The sequence below is a fragment of the Salmo trutta genome, chromosome 15 (genome assembly GCF_901001165.1).
Source record: "Salmo trutta chromosome 15, fSalTru1.1, whole genome shotgun sequence".
Lineage (NCBI taxonomy): Eukaryota > Metazoa > Chordata > Actinopteri > Salmoniformes > Salmonidae > Salmo > Salmo trutta.
The window spans coordinates 15,838,440-15,857,126 of NC_042971.1; the positions used below are offsets into that span (position 1 = coordinate 15,838,440).

General features: G+C 42.4%; 1 protein-coding gene across 1 annotated transcript in view; it reads left to right on the forward strand.

Annotated features, from left to right (window-relative positions):
• LOC115148547 (solute carrier family 22 member 4-like) overlaps positions 1-18,687 on the forward strand; it is a 41,108-nt gene that overhangs the window by 13,380 nt on the left and 9,041 nt on the right. Inside the window, exons 2-5 of the mRNA XM_029690521.1 lie at positions 16,027-16,130; positions 16,263-16,417; positions 16,502-16,673; positions 16,845-16,971. Coding sequence (XP_029546381.1) covers positions 16,027-16,130; positions 16,263-16,417; positions 16,502-16,673; positions 16,845-16,971 — 558 coding nt within the window. The remainder of the gene's footprint in view (positions 1-16,026; positions 16,131-16,262; positions 16,418-16,501; positions 16,674-16,844; positions 16,972-18,687) is intronic.

Consider the following 18,687-nt stretch of genomic DNA (forward strand, 5'->3'; position numbering starts at 1 on the left):
ACTGGAACAACGGGTGTAGCCCATTCACTAACATTCGCTGGATCCAATACTCCACCCTCGACTAGTCTGTTTAGCTGAATTTCAACTTTTGGTTTTATGGCATATGGGACAGGTCTAGCTTTGAAGCATTTTGGCTTGCTGTCTGGTTTCACGGTCAGTTTAACTGTGATGTCCTTCATACTGCCAAGGTCTCCTTTGAACACATCTGCGTGTTTCCTCAATATCCCTTGTGGTTTGTGTCCTCTTTTGCAACCATGTGAATTTCCTACCAGTTTAGTTTGATCTTTTCCAGCCATGTGCATCCTAGCAATGCTGGATGGTTGCCTTTCACAATGTAGAGTGGTAGCTTTACCTTCTGTTTGTTGAACTCCACTGTAACAATCACGCTTCCTCTCACTGGAACAATCTCACCGGTGTATGTTTTCAGCGTCATCTTTGTGGGCTGTAGTGTGAGGTGATGTAGTTTCTCCTTGTATACAGCCTCAGACAGCAAAGATATGGCTGCTCCAGTGTCCACTTGCATCCGTACTGCGTTTCCATCCAGTAGCGGTGTCACCCAGTAGCCGTATCCATTGTCTGAAATTGACATAACATTCAAAGATTCTTCCCTTTCAGACAGGGTATCACTTTGTTCATCCTCTGTGTGCTCCATTTTATGCACTTTCTTTTTGTACTTCCTGAAGTCACTTTTCCTTTGTTCAGTACTTTTGTTTGATTGTGTCTTTTTGTTTTTACATGCACGTTCGATGTGACCCTTTTTTCCCACAACTTCTGCAGTCTAAGTCTTTGCACCAACCCTCCTCTGCTTGGTGACCCGGTTTCCCTCAGCGATTGCATGGCTTTCCACCTCCTGCCTTGTTTTTTAACCACGTAGACACCTTATGCACTTTGGTCGATGCACTTAGCTGTTGTGCGTCTTTATTTGCCATTTCCATTGATGTACTCACTTCTATTGCTCTCCTCAATGTTAAGTTACTCTCAGTCAAAAGGCGTTTCTGAATTGCCTCGCTGCTCATGCCACACACTGACCTATCACGTATAGTGTCACTCATTGATCGCCCAAATTCACAGTGTTCAGATAACTGTTTCAATACAGCCATAAATTGTGAGATTGATTCCCTCTCCTCTTGATTTCTCTTATGAAACCGGAATCTCTCTGCGATTATCAGTGGTTTGGGAGAATGATGTCCTTTTACAGTTTTTCTCAATTGCTAAAACACTAAAACCCATTGGCTGAACAAAGTTCTCAGTTGCCTGGACTCATTTAGCTAATTATGCAGTCTGTTGTCAATACCTTAAACCATTTCACATGGTAAAACACAATTTGCAGATCTCACTTAGACTTTTCAGCAAAACTCTAAACACATTCTCATTCTCAAAACACATTCTGCACTCTAATGCACATGTCATCCATACTGGTAAACACAAGTGGCAACAATCAAATACAAATAGAGAATACATGTCATTGATTGAACACAACCACTCAAAATTGTTTAACCTGTTTCAAATGATGCAACACAACCAATATAAGCCAGTTCAGAGAGCAAACAGGTTGTTAAAAGTGGGAAGGAGAAAGTCTGAGAATGGATAGAAGAAACAATGAGAGGACGAGGACAAGTGCGTATGCGAGGTGGGCGACGAGGAGGAAGAGGAGGAGGAGGGCAAGAAAGAGGAAGAGGAGGACGAAGAGGAAGACAGAGTGGAAATATCTGATGAAATTCGAGCAACAGTTACAGACCATGTTCTTGTCCATGGACTGACAATGAGGGAAGCAGGACTTAGAGTGCAACCCAATTTGAGCCGATTTTCTGTGTCCACCATAGTAAGGACATTCAGAGAAGAGAACAGGTACAGTATACTGTAATATTCATATGTGAATACATACTGAATTATAATTGGATGCATTTTACCGCCGTATCCTACTGTGCAGTGATTGGTTAAGACCACCCAGACGGTTAGGGTATAGTCAGTTGATCGTGGTTGGAGATAGGCGAACATGTAGTTGTAGCTAGTTAATAAAGAGTTATGTTAAGAAACATCCTGTAGTTCTGCGTTTTATTATTTGTACAAAGCGTACAAAACAAGACATGGTGTCAGAGTAAATGGTCTTAAAAGATGGATTTTTCTGGAGTTCCTTCACCTCGAATGGACTGGGAGTCTACAAACTTACCCGAGGCATGGCGTAAGTACAAACAGCATGTGGAGCTAATGTTCACGGGTCCTCTGAAGGAAAGAGGAGAAAAGGAAAAATGTAGCTACCTGCTCCTCTGGATCGGTGAAAAAGGGAGAGATATTTACAACACATGGACACTTACCGAGGCTGAATCAAAGGTACTGAAAACATACTATGATCGTTTTGAAGCATATGTTGTGCCGAAGACTAATACAATTTTCGCTAGGTACAAATTCCATGAGAAAGTACAGGGAGCTAGCGAGTCTTTTGAACCGTTTGTGACTGAGCTGCGTCTGCTTGTGAAAGACTGTGATTATGCAAACAAGGATGAGATGGTCAGGGACCGTATCGTATTTGGAATACACTCACCGCGAGTGAGAGAGAAACTTTTGAATGTTGGGTCTGAGCTAACGCTGGACAAAGCTATCAACATAGCCAGATCTCACGAGCTAGCACAGGCTCAGATGAAAACCATTTCGCGCCGCAGCACGAGCGCATCACGTGAACAAGCAGTGCACGCAGTCAGGCAGACATCAAAGCACACCTCCGGTGCCCAGAGAGCGCGTTTCAGAACGGAGATAGACAACTCCAAAACAGAGCGACACAGACTCAAAACGCCCCAAAACATGTGGATATTGTGGATACAAAGTGCATGGCGAACAGGAAATTGCCCAGCTAAAGGCAAACAGTGTACTAAATGTGGTAAATTGAATCACTTTGCAAAAGTGTGCAGAGCTTACCGTGGAAAAACAGTACACACAGTGAGTGAAGATGAAATGTCAATCAAAGAGTCAAATGATGATGAACTGTTTATTGATTCAGTGACACAAAAAAGTCACATATCAGAGACAGAGCAAGCCTTTGCTGACATTGAGATAGGAACACAAGGCACAAAGCTAAAGTTCAAACTAGACACTGGTGCACAAGTAAACATTATTCCTCTGAATAAGTACCGCAACTTGACATCTGAGTGCGAGCTACAGCCCACCATGCGCAGACTGACTGGTTATGGTGGTGAACAGCTCCCAGTAAAAGGCACATGCACTTTCAAATGCAAATACAAGGAAAGTGACATGATGTTGGACTTTTACGTTGTTGACACTAGAGCACCTGCAGTGCTAGGTCTTAACGCATGTTTAGACATGGACCTCATCAAGCTAGTTTTATCAGTAACAGCACCAGTAGAGACAGGAAATGTACTGGAGGAGTTTGCTGATGTCTTTACAGGAATAGGATTATTCCCAGGAGAATGTACCATTCACCTTGACCCAGACGCAACCCCTGTGGTCTACCCCCCGAGAAAGATTCCCCTTGCTCTCCGTGCCCGTCTGAAGAAAGAGTTGGAGAGCATGGAACAATCTGACATAGTCACCAAGGTTACAGAACCGACCGACTGGGTAAACGCGTTAGTGGTGGTGGAGAAACCACGCACAGGCAAGCTCCGAGTATGCCTCGACCCAAGACACTTGAACAAGGCTATCAAACGGCCCCATAACCCTTTACCGACGCTAGATGGCATCACACACAAGCTAGCGGGAGCACACTACTTCAGTGTCATGGACGCTAGATCAGGCTACTGGGCTATCAAGCTCACAGAAGAGTCATCTAAGCTCACAACATTCAACACACCGTTTGGACGCTACAGGTTCCGTCGCCTGCCTTTTGGGATTATCTCAGCCCAAGACGAGTTTCAGCGAAAGATCGACGAAGTGTACGAAGGCCTCGACGGAGTTGTGGCAATTGTGGATGACATCCTTGTCTATGGTCGAACCAAAGAGGAGCACGACCGAAACCTCCGCGCGATGCTGCAAAGATCCCGCGAGAGAGGAGTCCGGCTCAACCCAGAGAAGAGCACAGTCGGCGCTACAGAGGTCAGCTACTTCGGACATCTTCTCACAGCGAATGGAATCAAGCCAGATCCACAGAAGATCTCAGCCATAAAAGAAATGGAGCCACCAAAAAACCGTGCAGAGCTGGAAACAGTGCTTGGCATGGTCAACTACTTATCCAAGTTCGCACCCAGCCTCTCCAATGCTAATGCACCCCTGCGTCAACTGCTAAAGCAGTCCAGTGAGTTTCTTTGGGACAAGCAACACGACATTGCTTTCCAGAATGTGAAAGACTTGATCACGAGAGAACCAGGACCAATCCTTGCCTACTACGACCCCAACAAAGAGCTCAGACTCCAAGTGGACGCGTCGAAGTATGGACTAGGTGCAGTGCTACTGCAAGAAGGAAAGCCCATCGGCTACGCTTCCAAATCTCTCACAGACTGTGAAATCAACTACGCTCAAATTGAAAAGGAGCTCTATGCCATTCTATTCGGATGTAAACGTTTCCATCAGTACGTATATGGACGACAAGTCATTGTGGAATCCGACCACAAGCCCCTTGAGTCAATCATGAGGAAACCACTAGCTGCAGCCCCGCCAAGGCTACAGAGAATGATCCTTCAACTACAAAAATACGACTTCACAATCACTCACCGTCCAGGCAAAGACATCCCTGTCGCAGACACACTCTCCAGGAAGTTTCTTACCTACAAGGACAGCAGCCTCAGTGAAGGCATGGACATGCAAGTACACACTGTGTACAGCAACTTACCAGTTAGTGACACAAAACTGAAGGAGATCCAAGCAGAAACAGGAAAGGACTCTCAACTCACACAGCTGAGGGAAGTCATACAGGATGGATGGTCTGAGGAGAGGAGAAAATGCCCTCAGAGCGTCTCAGAATTCTGGAACCATCGTGATGAACTATCACAGATCAACGGAATCATTTTCAAAGGAGAGAAAATCATTATTCCTACCAGTCTCAGAGAAGAGATTTTGACAAAGATCCATGCTGGACACATGGGCATGGAAAAGTGTAAACAGAGAGCACGGGACATTATGTTTTGGCCTGGAATGTGCAAACAAATAGAGGACATTGTTGGTAGATGCACCATCTGTCTTGAAAGACGCCCCTCAAACACCAAAGAGCCAATGTTACCTCACTGTATCCCAGACCGACCCTGGCAGGTCGTGGCAACCGATCTGTTCACCTGGAACAACGAGGACTACATCGTAACAGTGGACTACTACAGCAGATACTTCGAACTCGACAAGCTTCACAGCACCACATCTGCAGCTGTGATACACAAGCTAAAAGCAGCCTTTGCCAGGCATGGCATTGTAGAGACTTTAATATCTGACAATGGGCCCTGTTACAAATCAAATGAGTTTGAATCCTTCACAAAAGCATGGGAGTTCACACATGTCACCACAAGCCCACATTACCCTCAAAGTAATGGCCTTGCTGAAAAATCTGTGCAGATTGCTAAATCACTCATGGACAAAGCAAAAGCAGACAAGAGAGACCCCTACCTCAGTCTCCTTGAATACCGCAACACTCCAGTTGGCAACTTCAAATCACCAGCCCAGCTGTTGATGAGCCGCAGACTTCGCTCAACCCTTCCCAGCACCAACCAGCAGCTGCAACCTGAGGTCGTCAGCTACAATGAAATGCATGGAAAACGTGCACAGAGACAACAACAACAAAAGCGATACTACGACAGGTCAGCTAGACCACTGCCACCACTGATCGACGGAGAGTCAGTTAGAATCCAGGAGCATGGCCTCTGGAAACCAGCAGTGGTCATCCAGCCAGCTGACACTGAACGTTCATATCACGTCCGCACAGCAGAAGGAGCAGTGTACCGCCGCAATCGTCGCCACTTACTGAACACAAAAGAACAACACACTGATGAGATGAACTGTTCCCCTGAAAGAGAATGTGATGGACTAAACACACACACAGCACAACATACACCATACTTACCTGCAACACCACAAGAACTGTTGACTGACACAGAAGCATGCTCAACATCATATCGCACAAGGTCAGGAAGAGAGGTCAAGCCCAGAGCTGTCCTCGACCTGTGAAATGTCAAAGGGTGTAGGCAGATCGCTGCCCTAAAAGAGTTCCAGACTGTAAACTTGTTATTGAAAGTTCACTTGAAATGCTTTGGTATCGTATTTGTTTGAAATGTTAAGATGTCATTTCTACAGTGAAAGCTGAGTTGCTGAGAATCCCTTGTTCTAAAAGTAACAGTATGTTGGATCATTGTTTCAGAGTCTGTTGATTCAGTTGGTGTATTATGCAATATAAATGGTTACTTACCTTGAGTTCAAACTACAGAGCATGTATTCAAAAGAAAAGCTTAGAATATGTAAACATTTTATTTTGTTTTAAAAGAAGGGGGATGTAATATTCATATGTGAATACATACTGAATTATAATTGGATGCATTTTACCGCCGTATCCTACTGTGCAGTGATTGGTTAAGACCACCCAGACGGTTAGGGTATAGTCAGTTGATCGTGGTTGGAGATAGGCGAACATGTAGTTGTAGCTAGTTAATAAAGAGTTATGTTAAGAAACATCCTGTAGTTCTGCGTTTTATTATTTGTACAAAGCGTACAAAACAAGACATATACTACTGTATTTTTGTAAATGCAAATTTACTGTACTACACTATATGCAGCTGTTTCAATAGACATTTGTAAAGTTAATCACTGTATGTATTGTACTGCATGAATATGTTTTGTAACTGCACAACTACTTTTTGAAGAATTGCAAGGCTGCCACAGGCAGGTGGAACGTCAGCTATATTCACTCGGGAGCAAGAGGCCATTATAGTTGGCATGGTCCTTCAAGACAATGCAATACGACTCAGAGAAATCCAGGAACGAGTGATACAAGACAACACACACTTCGAAGGAATCGACAGTGTGAGCATTTCCACAATTGACCGTGTCCTCCATCGTAACAGGATGCGAATGAAACAAGTATACAGAGTACCTTTTGAGCTCAACTCACCAAGGGTGAAAGAACTGCGAGCTCAGTATGTGCAAGTAAGTGTACATTCAGAAACATTTACTGTAATCCAGATTGTCTACAGTACTAACACATACTATGTGAATGACATTACTCTTCAGTACATACAATGTATGTGAATCAGAAGTGCATACAGTAGGCCTAATTGTACTCTACAGTATAGCACTGTCTCTGTACATACAGTATATTGTATTTCTACACAGACAATATTTGACTTGGAATCCTTGGACAGACCCCATGAGTTCATCTTTGTCGATGAAGCAGGCTTCAATCTGACAAAGAGGAGAAGGAGAGGCCGAAACATGATTGGACAGCGGGCCATTGTTGAAGTCCCTGGTTGACGAGGTGGCAATGTCACAATCTGTGCTGCTATCAGCAACCATGGTGTTCTACATCACCATGTTACACTCGGGCCATATAACACCCAGCACCTTCTAAGATGTATTGCCAATCTAAGAGATATTTTATTTGAGCAGCAGGTTCAAGAGCAGCAGGGTCAAGAACTAAATGAGAATCCCATTCCCACCTATGTGATAGTGTGGGACAATGTCAGTTTCCACCGAGCTGCTCAGGTAAGGGAATGGTTTAACATCAATGGGCAGTTTATGAACTTGTACCTCCCTCCATACTCGCCTTTCCTGAATCCGATTGAGGAGTTTTTCTCCTCTTGGAGATGGAAAGTGTATGATAGACAACCCTACACCAGAGTAAATCTGCTGCAAGCCATGGATTTAGCCTGTGGTGATATAGGTGAGGCATCATGTCAGGGCTGGATACGGCACACAAGAGGCTTCTTCCCCCGTTGCCTCAGGAGTGACAATATTGCTTGTGATGTTGACGAAGTGCTCTGGCCTGACCCAGCCCAAAGACAAGAAGAAGCACATTGAACACATGTTTACTCCTTTGATTTTTGTCCCTTTTAGTATTGTATACTGTAGTACAGTGCATTGTAGGCTGTATACTGTACAATGGACAAATTGTATGGCCCTGAACATTGTGCTTTCCATTTATTAACAGCACTGACTGCTCAATAGATTTTGACTGGTTGCAGGTTCATATCAACAAAGAACAAGAATTACAGTATCACAGAGACAAAGGAAAAGTTTGTGAGATGCAGGGTACAGTACTGTAGAAATAGGGGTACAAGGAGGAGGAAGAACAAAAAACAAAATTGCAAAGAGCAAAGCAGAGTAGTAATTTCTGATCAATTTTGAGCTACAATGATAGAACATGTTTTCGTTCATCAAAAGACAATGACAGAAAAATATGAATATTTTTTTAAATAAAAAATGTACTTCTCCCTGAGAATTGTATGTTTTGAACAATGTGTTTTCTATTTTTCGGTGTATTGTTTACTGACTGCTTGAGAGTGTATATCATTTTGATCACTTTGTTTATGATTTGAGAGCAGTGTTTGATTTTGAACACAGGTAAAACTGTTTTGAGGCAAATGTTTCATTTTGCGAGAGGAGTCAGAGGTTATGTAAATAGTGCTTTAAGATGAGGTTTTGTGTTTAATGTTTTCAGGAAATGGAGCAAGGTTTCAGAAATTGTGTTTTAGCAATTGAGAAAAACTGTAAGGTAGCCACAATTTCATCATATGATTTATCACCAGGTTTTTCAGGCGTTACTAGGCTGCGCAGTAGATTGAATGTTTTTCCTCCCATAACAGTAAAAAATGTTGGCACAACGACTTCTGCATTAATTCCATTTGCCAACACAAAGTATTCAAAACATTCTGTGTAAGAACTCCATTGTTCCACAGATTCATCAAATGTTCCTATATTTCCAATCAATGCAGACATTTTCGGTTTATTTTTCTTTCTCACACTTTTCAGACGGTCCCTTACACCCAGAACCCTTATTTTCTTTCTTTTAACTCATGATGACTTCACTTTCTCCCGCAGCGAAACTCTTCCTATCCCTCGAGGCTCTCGCTGCCGTGACATCAAAGACTAGCTAGCATCACTCGTTTGCGTCTTTCTACAGCAAAAATAATAACGAATTTAACTCAGACTTTCTGCCGAAGATGATGAGTGAGAACGTTTCTTCCTCGTTAGTTTTGTTGTATAGCACACTGTATTACTTATATACAACTAATATAAGGACAGGACATGAGACGGGAGTAGAAATTAACGTGGGCATTGTTTAATGCGTTGCACAGGAAGAACATTCCAAGCATTCAACGTAGGTAACCAAGGGGGGTTACAGGTGCCCTAAAGGGACAAAACTAGAATATCAATACACAACAGTGTTTTTCTTAGAAAATATAAGAAAAGAATGTCTTGAGCATGGCCCTCGTTTGCTTGTAACCCCCTCAGCTAACCTGACACCACGGAAGCGAGAGAGAGAGAGAGATTTAATTGAAGGTAAATTACATTTTCTTTCAAACCTTTTATTTTCTTCATAAACTTTACTAGAGAAATGTAAGCATGCATATTACAATTAGTAAAGTTTACTATGCAATATGAAATATTGATCTATGACACCAAAGCTCTAACTACTAGACTACATGCCGCACCAAATACTGTGAGAACATCCTTTAGGGGCTAAGGGGCAGTATTTTCACGGCCGGATGAAAAACGTACCCAATTTAAACAGGTTACTACTCTGGCTCAGAAAATAGAATATGCATATTATTAGTAGATTTGGATAGAAAACACTCTGAAGTTTCTAAAACTGTTTGAATGGTGTCTCTAAGTATAACAGAACTCATATGGCAAGCAAAAACCTGAGAAAAAATACAAGCAGGAAATGAAAATCTTGTGGCTGTACTATTTTCGAGTCATTGCCAATGGAACACACAGTGACAAAGGATTCATTTTGCACTTCCTATGGCTTCCACTAGATGTCAATAGTCTTTATAAAGTTGTATGAAGCGTCTATGATGAACAGAGACCGGATGAGAAGGAAGGGAAGTTGATGTCCCTGGGATGTCGTCACTTCATTATTGCGCGTTCATGCGCGTTCATGTGAGATGAGACCTTGTATTCCAAACGTTTTTCAAGACACAGGAAAAGTCCGGTTGAAATATTACTGATGTTTCACGCTAAAAATGGCCCTAAAGATTGATGCTAAACAACGTTTGACATGTTTGAACGAACGTAAATAGATTTTTTTTTTAACTTTTCGTCATGACTTTTCCCTCCCGCGCCCTACATTTTGAGTAGCCTACTGAACGCGCTAACAACACGGAACAACATGGAGTTATTTGGACATAAATTATGAACTTCATTGAAAAAAACAACATTTGTTGTGCACCTGGGAATCCTGGAAGTGCCTTCTGATGCAGATTATTAAAGGTAAGGGAATATTTCTAATGTTATTTATGATTTTAGATGATTCCAACATGGCGGCTATCTGTATTGCGTAGTGTATTTTTCTGAGCAGAGTACCCAGATTATTGCAAAGTGTGCTTTCCCGGTAAAGTTATTTTGAAATCTGTCAATGCGGTTGTATTCAGGAGATGTTATTCTATAATTATTTGAATAACAGTTTAATACTTTAACCACGTTTTATAATGAGTATTTTTTGTAAATTCACTGGCAGTTTTGGGGGAGACACATTTTCTCAACGACATGCGCCGATGTAAAATGCTGTTTTTGGATATAAATATGAACTTGTTAGAACAAACAATGCATGTATTGTCTAACATAATGTCCTAGGAGTGTCATCTGATGAAGATTGTCAAAGGTTAGTGCATCATTTTAGCGGGTTTTCTGCTTTTGGTGACGCCTGTCCTTGATTTGAAAATGGCTGTGTGTACTTTTTTGGCTATGTACTCTCCTGACATAATCTAACTTTATGCTTTCGCCGTAAAGCCTCTTTGAAATCAGACAACGTGGTTCGATTAAGGAGATGTTTATCTTTCAAATGGTGTAAAATAGTTGATTGTTTGAGAAATTGAAATTATTAGATTTTTGCTGTTTTTAATTTCCGCCATGCTAGCAATCCCGTCAGTGGGATTCTATCCCCAATTAAGATGTCAACGAGAGGACAACCAAAGGACACATCAAAACACATCAATCACTTTTTGACAGCAACCGTCTACTAAACTTCGTAAAAATCCAAATAACTTCACAGATCTTCATTGTAAATTGTTTAAACACTATTACCCATGCTTGTTCAATGTCCATAAACAATTAATGAACATGCACTTGTGGAACAGTCGTTAAGACACTAACAGCTTACAGACGGTAGGCAATTAAGGTCACAGTTATGAAAACTTAGGACACTTAAGAGGCCTTTCTACTGTCAATCTGGAGTCACTTTTATTGTAAATAAGAGTAGAATATGTTTCTGAACACTTCTACATCAATGTGGATGCTACCATGATCATGGATAATTATGAGTAAATCATGAATAATGATGAGTGAGAAAGTTACAGAGGCACAAAGCTCATACCCCCAAGACATGCTAACCTATTACCATTACCGATAACAGGGGAGGTTAGCATTTGGTGGGAGTGTATGATATTTATACTTCTGTAACTTTCACACTTATCATTATTCACGATTAATTCATGATTATCCTTTAGGTTCTGAACAAACAGAGTAAAAACTCAAACGGACGACCAGGAAAATCTCAAACCATCTTTATTTACCCACTGGTCATACAGCTGCAAAAACAAAGACATGTTTACACAATTACATATATTTATACCCTCCTACTGGGCGGAGTCAACTCCTTGCACATCTAGACAGCCTGATGCTAGAACCTTCGTGGGCGTGGAAGTATACTGTATGTGTGTGAAATAGAACTGTTCTTCTCACTTCATCTGACCTGACCTCGGCCTGAATTCCTCACTCCTCCCTAATCCACAACTGTCCTACCTTATTAGTGACTGAAACCAGACTGTTGCCCTTTGCCTCCCTCCTTAGGAGCCATGAGATTTAACAATAACATGTTTTGACAGAAGTTAAAACTTTCTGCACTCCCCTTGTCTCACTCAGTAACTTTCCATAGACCTAGTTCTTATCCACCCTCACTTGACCCCAACATATACATTCCTTGTACATGTAAAGTAATCAATATGTTCTAGTATGATAACATGAATTAGTAAATTTCAAGCTAGAACCCAATAGTCCCTCCTTTTTTAATAGTAACTCCATACTGTTGAACTATATATATATAAACTTCGAAACTTAGAAAAAATAAACCATATTCTCAGTTGATGTGTATGTTTACACCGCAGAGACTTATAGCCTATGACTTATCACACTATGTACACTCTTATTCCCCTCCTTTTATACAACTGATAATGACATTTCAGCTGGAGCTTTTGACTTTCTCTTCCTGCTTCAGGTTCCTAAGAGAGTGATAACAAAAGACTTGAAAAGCAAAAGAAAATAAAACCACAAAATATGACAAGTATTAGTAATGCGTTAAGCTATGCATAATCATATATGGCAAAAACAGAAGTTTGATAACATGACGATTCCCACACTCCCTTAGACTGACTCTATACCTTTGGGATACTGTTCCGCTGGGGTCAAGGCTCTATACACCCCATGCTTGTACCCAGACTTCCGCTTCAAGCTGCAGGTTTACAAAAGGTGTTCCCACGCCATATCATCCTAACTCAGCCCCCGTCTCCTCCTTCTCCCTCCATGGCCACCCGATATACAGTACATGTGTGATAGCCTTAATCAACTGTACCTCATCTTGAGGTAAATCAGTACTGCATACACGTTTCAACATCAACGCCTTCAGAAGGTGATATCCCAGCAATGCTAACAAGGTAAACCCTGCTACTACTAACACTGCCCATAATGCATACTTCAAGACACCCTTCATTTCCTCCGTAGTCCAGTTCCATGCTGTTACTAAAGCATCCTTCACCACTACTACCGCTCCCTCAAATATAGAGAGAATATAATGATATAAAACAGAGAAGCTATAAGACAGTGTTATAGTGTAATAGTTCACAATCTATAATATTAGCTCTATAATATATCTCACCCTTACGGAAACATTTGTACTTTGCCCCCTTTGTACTTTGCCTCTGGCTTGTTTTTAAATGTAACCTTTATATAACTAGGCAAGTTTTATTTTTATTTTTTTATTTCACCTTTATTTAACCAGGTAGGCAAGTTGAGAACAAGTTCTCATTTACAATTGCAACCTGGCCAAGATAAAGCAAAGCAGTTTGGCACATACAACAACACAGAGTTACACATGGAGTAAAACAAACATACAGTCAATAATACAGTAGAAAAATAAGTCTATATACAATGTGAGCAAATGAGGTGAGATAAGGGAGGTAAAGGCAAAAAAAGGTCATGGTGGCGAAGTACATACAATATAGCAAGTAAAACACTGGAATAGTAAATTTGCAGTGGAAGAAAGTGCAAAGTAGAAATAGAAATAATGGGGTGAAAAAGGAGAAAAATAAATAAATAAATACAGTAGGGGAAGAGGTAGTTGTTTGGGCTAAATTATAGATCGGCTATGTACAGGTGCAGTAATCTGTGAGCTGCTCTGACAGCTGGTGCTTAAAGCTAGTGAGGGAGATAAGTGTTTCCAGTTTCAGAGATTTTTGTAGTTCGTTCCAGTCATTGGCAGCAGAGAACTGGAAGGAGAGGCGGCCAAAGGAGGAATTGGCTTTGGGGGTGACCAGTGAGATATACCTGCTGGAGCGCATGCTACAAGTGGGTGCTGCTATGGTGACCACCGAGCTGAGATAAGGGGGGACTTTACCTAGCAGGGTCTTGTAGACGACCTGGAGCCAGTGGGTTTGGCGACGAGTATGAAGCGAGGGCCAGCCAACGAGAGCGTACAGGTCGCAGTGGTGGGTAGTATATGGGGCTTTGGTGACAAAACGGATGGAACTGTGATAGACTGCATCCAATTTATTGAGTTGGGTATTGGAGGCTATTTTGTAAATGACATCGCCGAAGTCGAGGATTGATAGGATGGTCAGTTTTACGAGGGTATGTTTGGCAGCATGAGTGAAGGATGCTTTGTTGTGAAATAGGAAGCCAATTCTAGATTTAACTTTGGATTGGAGATGTTTGATGTGAGTCTGGAAGGAGAGTTTACAGTCTAACCAGACACCTTGGTATTTGTAGTTGTCCACATGTTCTAAGTCAGAACCATCCATAGTAGTGATGCTGGATGGGCAGGCAGGTGCAGGCAGCGATCGGTTGAAGAGCATGCATTTAGTTTTACTTGTATTTAAGAGCAGTTGGAGGCCACGGAAGGAGAGTTGTATGGCATTGAAGCTTGTCTGGAAGGTTTATAACAGTGTCCAAAGAAGGGCCAGAAGTACACAGAATGGTGTCGTCTGCGTAGAGGTGGATCAGAGACTCACCAGCAGCAAGAGTGACATCATTGATATATACAGAGAAGAGAGTCGGCCTAAGAATTGAACCTTGTGGTACCCCCATAGAGACTGCCAGAGTCGAAAGCCTTGGCCAGGTCAATGAATACGGCTGCACAGTATTGTTTCTTATTGATGTCAGTTAAGTGGTCGATCAGAGGGCCATCAAACTGAGGCTCGTGCACGAGGGGATCCCATGCTTTTACTTTCTCTCTCTTTGAACGTAAACACGCTTTCCCGGTTGGAAAATTATCGCTTTTTTACGAGAAAAATGGCATAAAAATTGATTTTAATAAGAAGTTAAGCTTTAATTTGGTGTATTGCACTTGTGAATGTATGAAAGTTAAATATTTCGAATAATTTTGGGAGGAATTTCGCGCTCTGCCATTTCACCGGATACTGTCGAGGGGTTCCCCTAGCCGTAACAGTTAAACAACGTGACAGAATAACCAACCCTAAATGGAGACAGCTGCAACTGGCCCGTCCGACACCGCCGCAACTTTGGCAGCTGCAACTGGCCGGTCCGACGCCGCTGCAACTGGCCCGTCCGACACTGCTGCAACTTCGGCAGCTGCAACTGGCCCTGACCAACCCACACCACGTTCCTGTGGTCGTCCTCGAGACCGGTGTCGTCCCGCTGCTGGTGCAGCCCGTCAGGGGAGGGGTACAGCCCAGAGGGGCAGTGCTGGGTTCCTGCGGTGGACATCCTGGACACTTTACTGACCAGGGATTTTCACCATCGGTGCCCTGACCGACCCGCACTGTGACCATGTGGTCATCCCCGAGGCCGGTGACGTAGACCTCCGGAACTAGTGCATGCCATGAGCAGCTGTACTGGGGGAATCCGTGCCATTACGCCGCTGCAACTGGTCCGTCCGCCGGCGCCGCAACTTCAGCAGCTGCAACTGGCCCATCCGACGCTGACACAACTTCGGGGGGGTACTGCCACGGATTCCCCCGGTACTGCTGCTCATTTCAAGCATCAGTTCCGGAGGTCTACGTCACCAGCCTCTAGGCATCACTGAACTGTCTCATTACGCACACCTGATTCCAATTCCCCTGATTAGTAATTGTATATCTGTGCCCTCTTCACCGTTGACTTGTCGGTTATTGTTCCCATGTCCGTTGGTCTGTGAGTACCTGTGCTTTGTTATTTCGGCTTTCGTGCTGCATGTATTGTGCACTTGTTATTACGGGTCTCATCCCATGTAGTGTATTGCGAGTCTCGTCTCGTCCCCTGTATTTATTCGAGTTTTTACCTCACTCTTTTGTTTGGGTTACGTCGCTGTGTTTTTGTGTACGAGTTTGTTTTGGGCTTCGTCCCGTGCCTTTTCATGGCCTGTTGTATATTTTGGGTGGAGTATTAAACCCCCCTATTACGAATTCCTGCGCCTGTCTCCCAATCATTTATACAACCTGACAGGCAGTGTATGTTGCAGTTGTACTGCAATTACTGCATCCAGAAACTAGCTGCTGTGTTACTATGTTGTCTAGTCATCATTTTGCAGTTCTACTGTGGTTATTTTGCAGTTACAGCATACAACAATTACTGGAATTCAGAATAACAATTACTGCACTGTAACTGCAGTTTCACTTTTTGTAAAGGGTAGAGAAAATACATTTGTGTAAATTAAGAAATATGTGTATTTTGCAGTGGGATGTGGTGTGTGATAATGCGTACAAAGTTCCTTTGACCACATCAATTCACTACTTTGGTGCGCTTGTGGGAACGTTCATCTCTGGCCAGATGTCTGACAGGTCAGTACTGTATCCTGTCATACTGTATACTCTCATACTGTATACTGTCATACTGTATCCTCTCATACTGTGACCCTCAGTGCTAATGGAGAATCATGTGAGACGTGACCTTGCGTTCTTTTTCATCAACAGGTTTGGAAGAAAGCCAGCACTCTTCACTACGATAATAATCCAGACTGTGGCCACATTCATACAAATATTCTCCCCAAACTGGGAGGCATTCAGTATTATTTTCTTCTTTGTTGGCGCTGGATCAGTCTCCAACTATGTCGTAGCATATGTTCTTGGTAGGTTGAAAATAAGCATTCCTTGTATCTACAGTATCTCTTGTACGTTTGGTCAATTTACTGAACTTGCATATCTGGTCCTAGGGATAGAAATTCTCAGCCCTGGAGTTCGTGTGGTATTCTCCTCTCTTGGAGTGTTCGTGAGCTCTGCAATTGGCTACATGTTAATGCCACCTGTGGCATACTTCATCCGTGAGTGGAGGTGGTTGCTGGTGCCCATGGCAGGCTCTGGACTCATATACATCCCCCTATGGTGGTAAGCACAATTTATCCCGACAAAAAATGATTTTCCAGCAAAACCTTCTACTAAGTCGATGATCTGTGGCCTCTTCTTTTAGCAAGGTACATTACTTCTTGCATACTTCATTAGCCTGATTGCACAAAGGGCTTCAGTTAAGTTTTTATGACTGTGTATGAATTGGTATAGGGTCATCCCAGAGTCTCCCAGATGGCTGCTCTCTCAGGGAAGAGTTGAGGAGGCTGAGGCCATACTGAGAGACGCTGCCAGGAGGAACGGAGTTGAAGCACCAGAGGTCATCTTCACTCCCTCAGAGGTGAGCTAGCTTACTTAGCTACAGTTTAGCGTACGTCATTTCATAAAATAAACTTCCTAAGCATATGGAGTAACAAAAACCATCCACAGAAGAATTACAAAAGTGTCTATGTCTTTGATTCTGATGTAAAATATATATTTTAGGTACTAATCGAGTTGAAGTCAAAGTCACTGCAGTACATAACCTGAATGAAGTAAACCAACCATTGGTAAATCATTTGAGAGACTAATGCATTCCTTCCTGTTTTATGGCGTAATGCAGGTCATTCATCAGAATACTCTAGTTAAGGTTTCTGATGTGTTTTTACCAATGCAGTGTAGCACTGCAGAATAACAAAAGTGAGATAGATGGTGGACTCTGTGCTAATGCAGATAAAGGATATGCAGGTAATAGAATAGAGGCGCAATCTTCCCAGCCATCACCATGTCTTGCGATGTCTTGCGACATGTCTTGAGACGTATGAATGCAGCTGCCACTGTATTGAAGACATTGTAAGCATTGTATCATAGTGCACTGCGCTTTATTACGAGCGATATGTTGGCTGGCCCTCTTTGAAGTCTCATAGACTGATGCATTAAACTGTTTTTGTTTATAAAGCCCTCCTGCATAAACTTTTGCCTTAACTTTCTTTATTGTTAACTTAAAGACGTTCTGTACAGGATACCAGACCAGGTCTCAGGCATGACTAACTCTGGAGATCCCCTTTGATTTCCAATGAGTTTGGTATATCTGCTCTTAGTTATTTCTTTTGCATCATGTGTGGAATGATCTCCAACGTTCTTAAACATTTTAGGAATTGGTGCCTCTAGGGTGTTTCAGAAAGCTGTAGGGGGACCTTTTATCTTGAAGAATGTGTCTGTTTTTTATGATTGTGTTTTGCTTTTTGTGTATTGTGTGTAATGACGTGTATTTTGTGTATATGAATGTGTAGTTTAATGTGTACATTGTATTTTTATGTGTATTGTGGTGCTGTACAGGGCTTATCTGGAATAGAGACCTTGGTCTCAGCATTGACTCCCTGTCAATGTAAAGGTTAGATAAATCAAAATGTTAGAAATGTCTTAAATATATAAGACATCTTAGAAATAAGACATTAAGACACTAACTCAGTTGAATTTTTTTATTTTGGGCTATGGCAGTCAATTGAAAAAACAGTATTTCTGTCTTCTCAACTCACTATCACATACTTTAATGTGGGGCTAAGACAGTCAATTGCAAATTAGTCTGACATAATGTCTCTTATCTCACCACCACTAATGAGATGGGTGTGTTTGATGCATGTCGGGTCGGAGCTTCTCAAAATAAGGGGGCGTGGTCGACAGTACGCACCTCATTTCTGCTGTCACATTCAACCTGGATTGATATTTGGTTTTAATGCAGACGAGAGCACTGAATCCAGCTTCACACAGATACTGTATGAGCTGACGAAGGGTACCTGGACTTTTAATGCTCACAAGGAGACGGCAGGGTATTCCCTTTGAGTCAGGAACCAAAACTCCTCTGTAGTGATCCGTGAATGTGTCATAAAGTAACCGACACCGCCACCTGGTGGAAAGTTTGCACACCAGGACTCTAAAGATTCAGGTTCAATCAGTGGCCAGTTGGGAACCACATCAGTGACCAAAAACACAAGGAGGCAGAGCTTCAACAAACAGTATAGATTTTTGGGGGGGAACAGAGGTAGGTACAAATTTAGGTCACCCACTAATGGCCGAA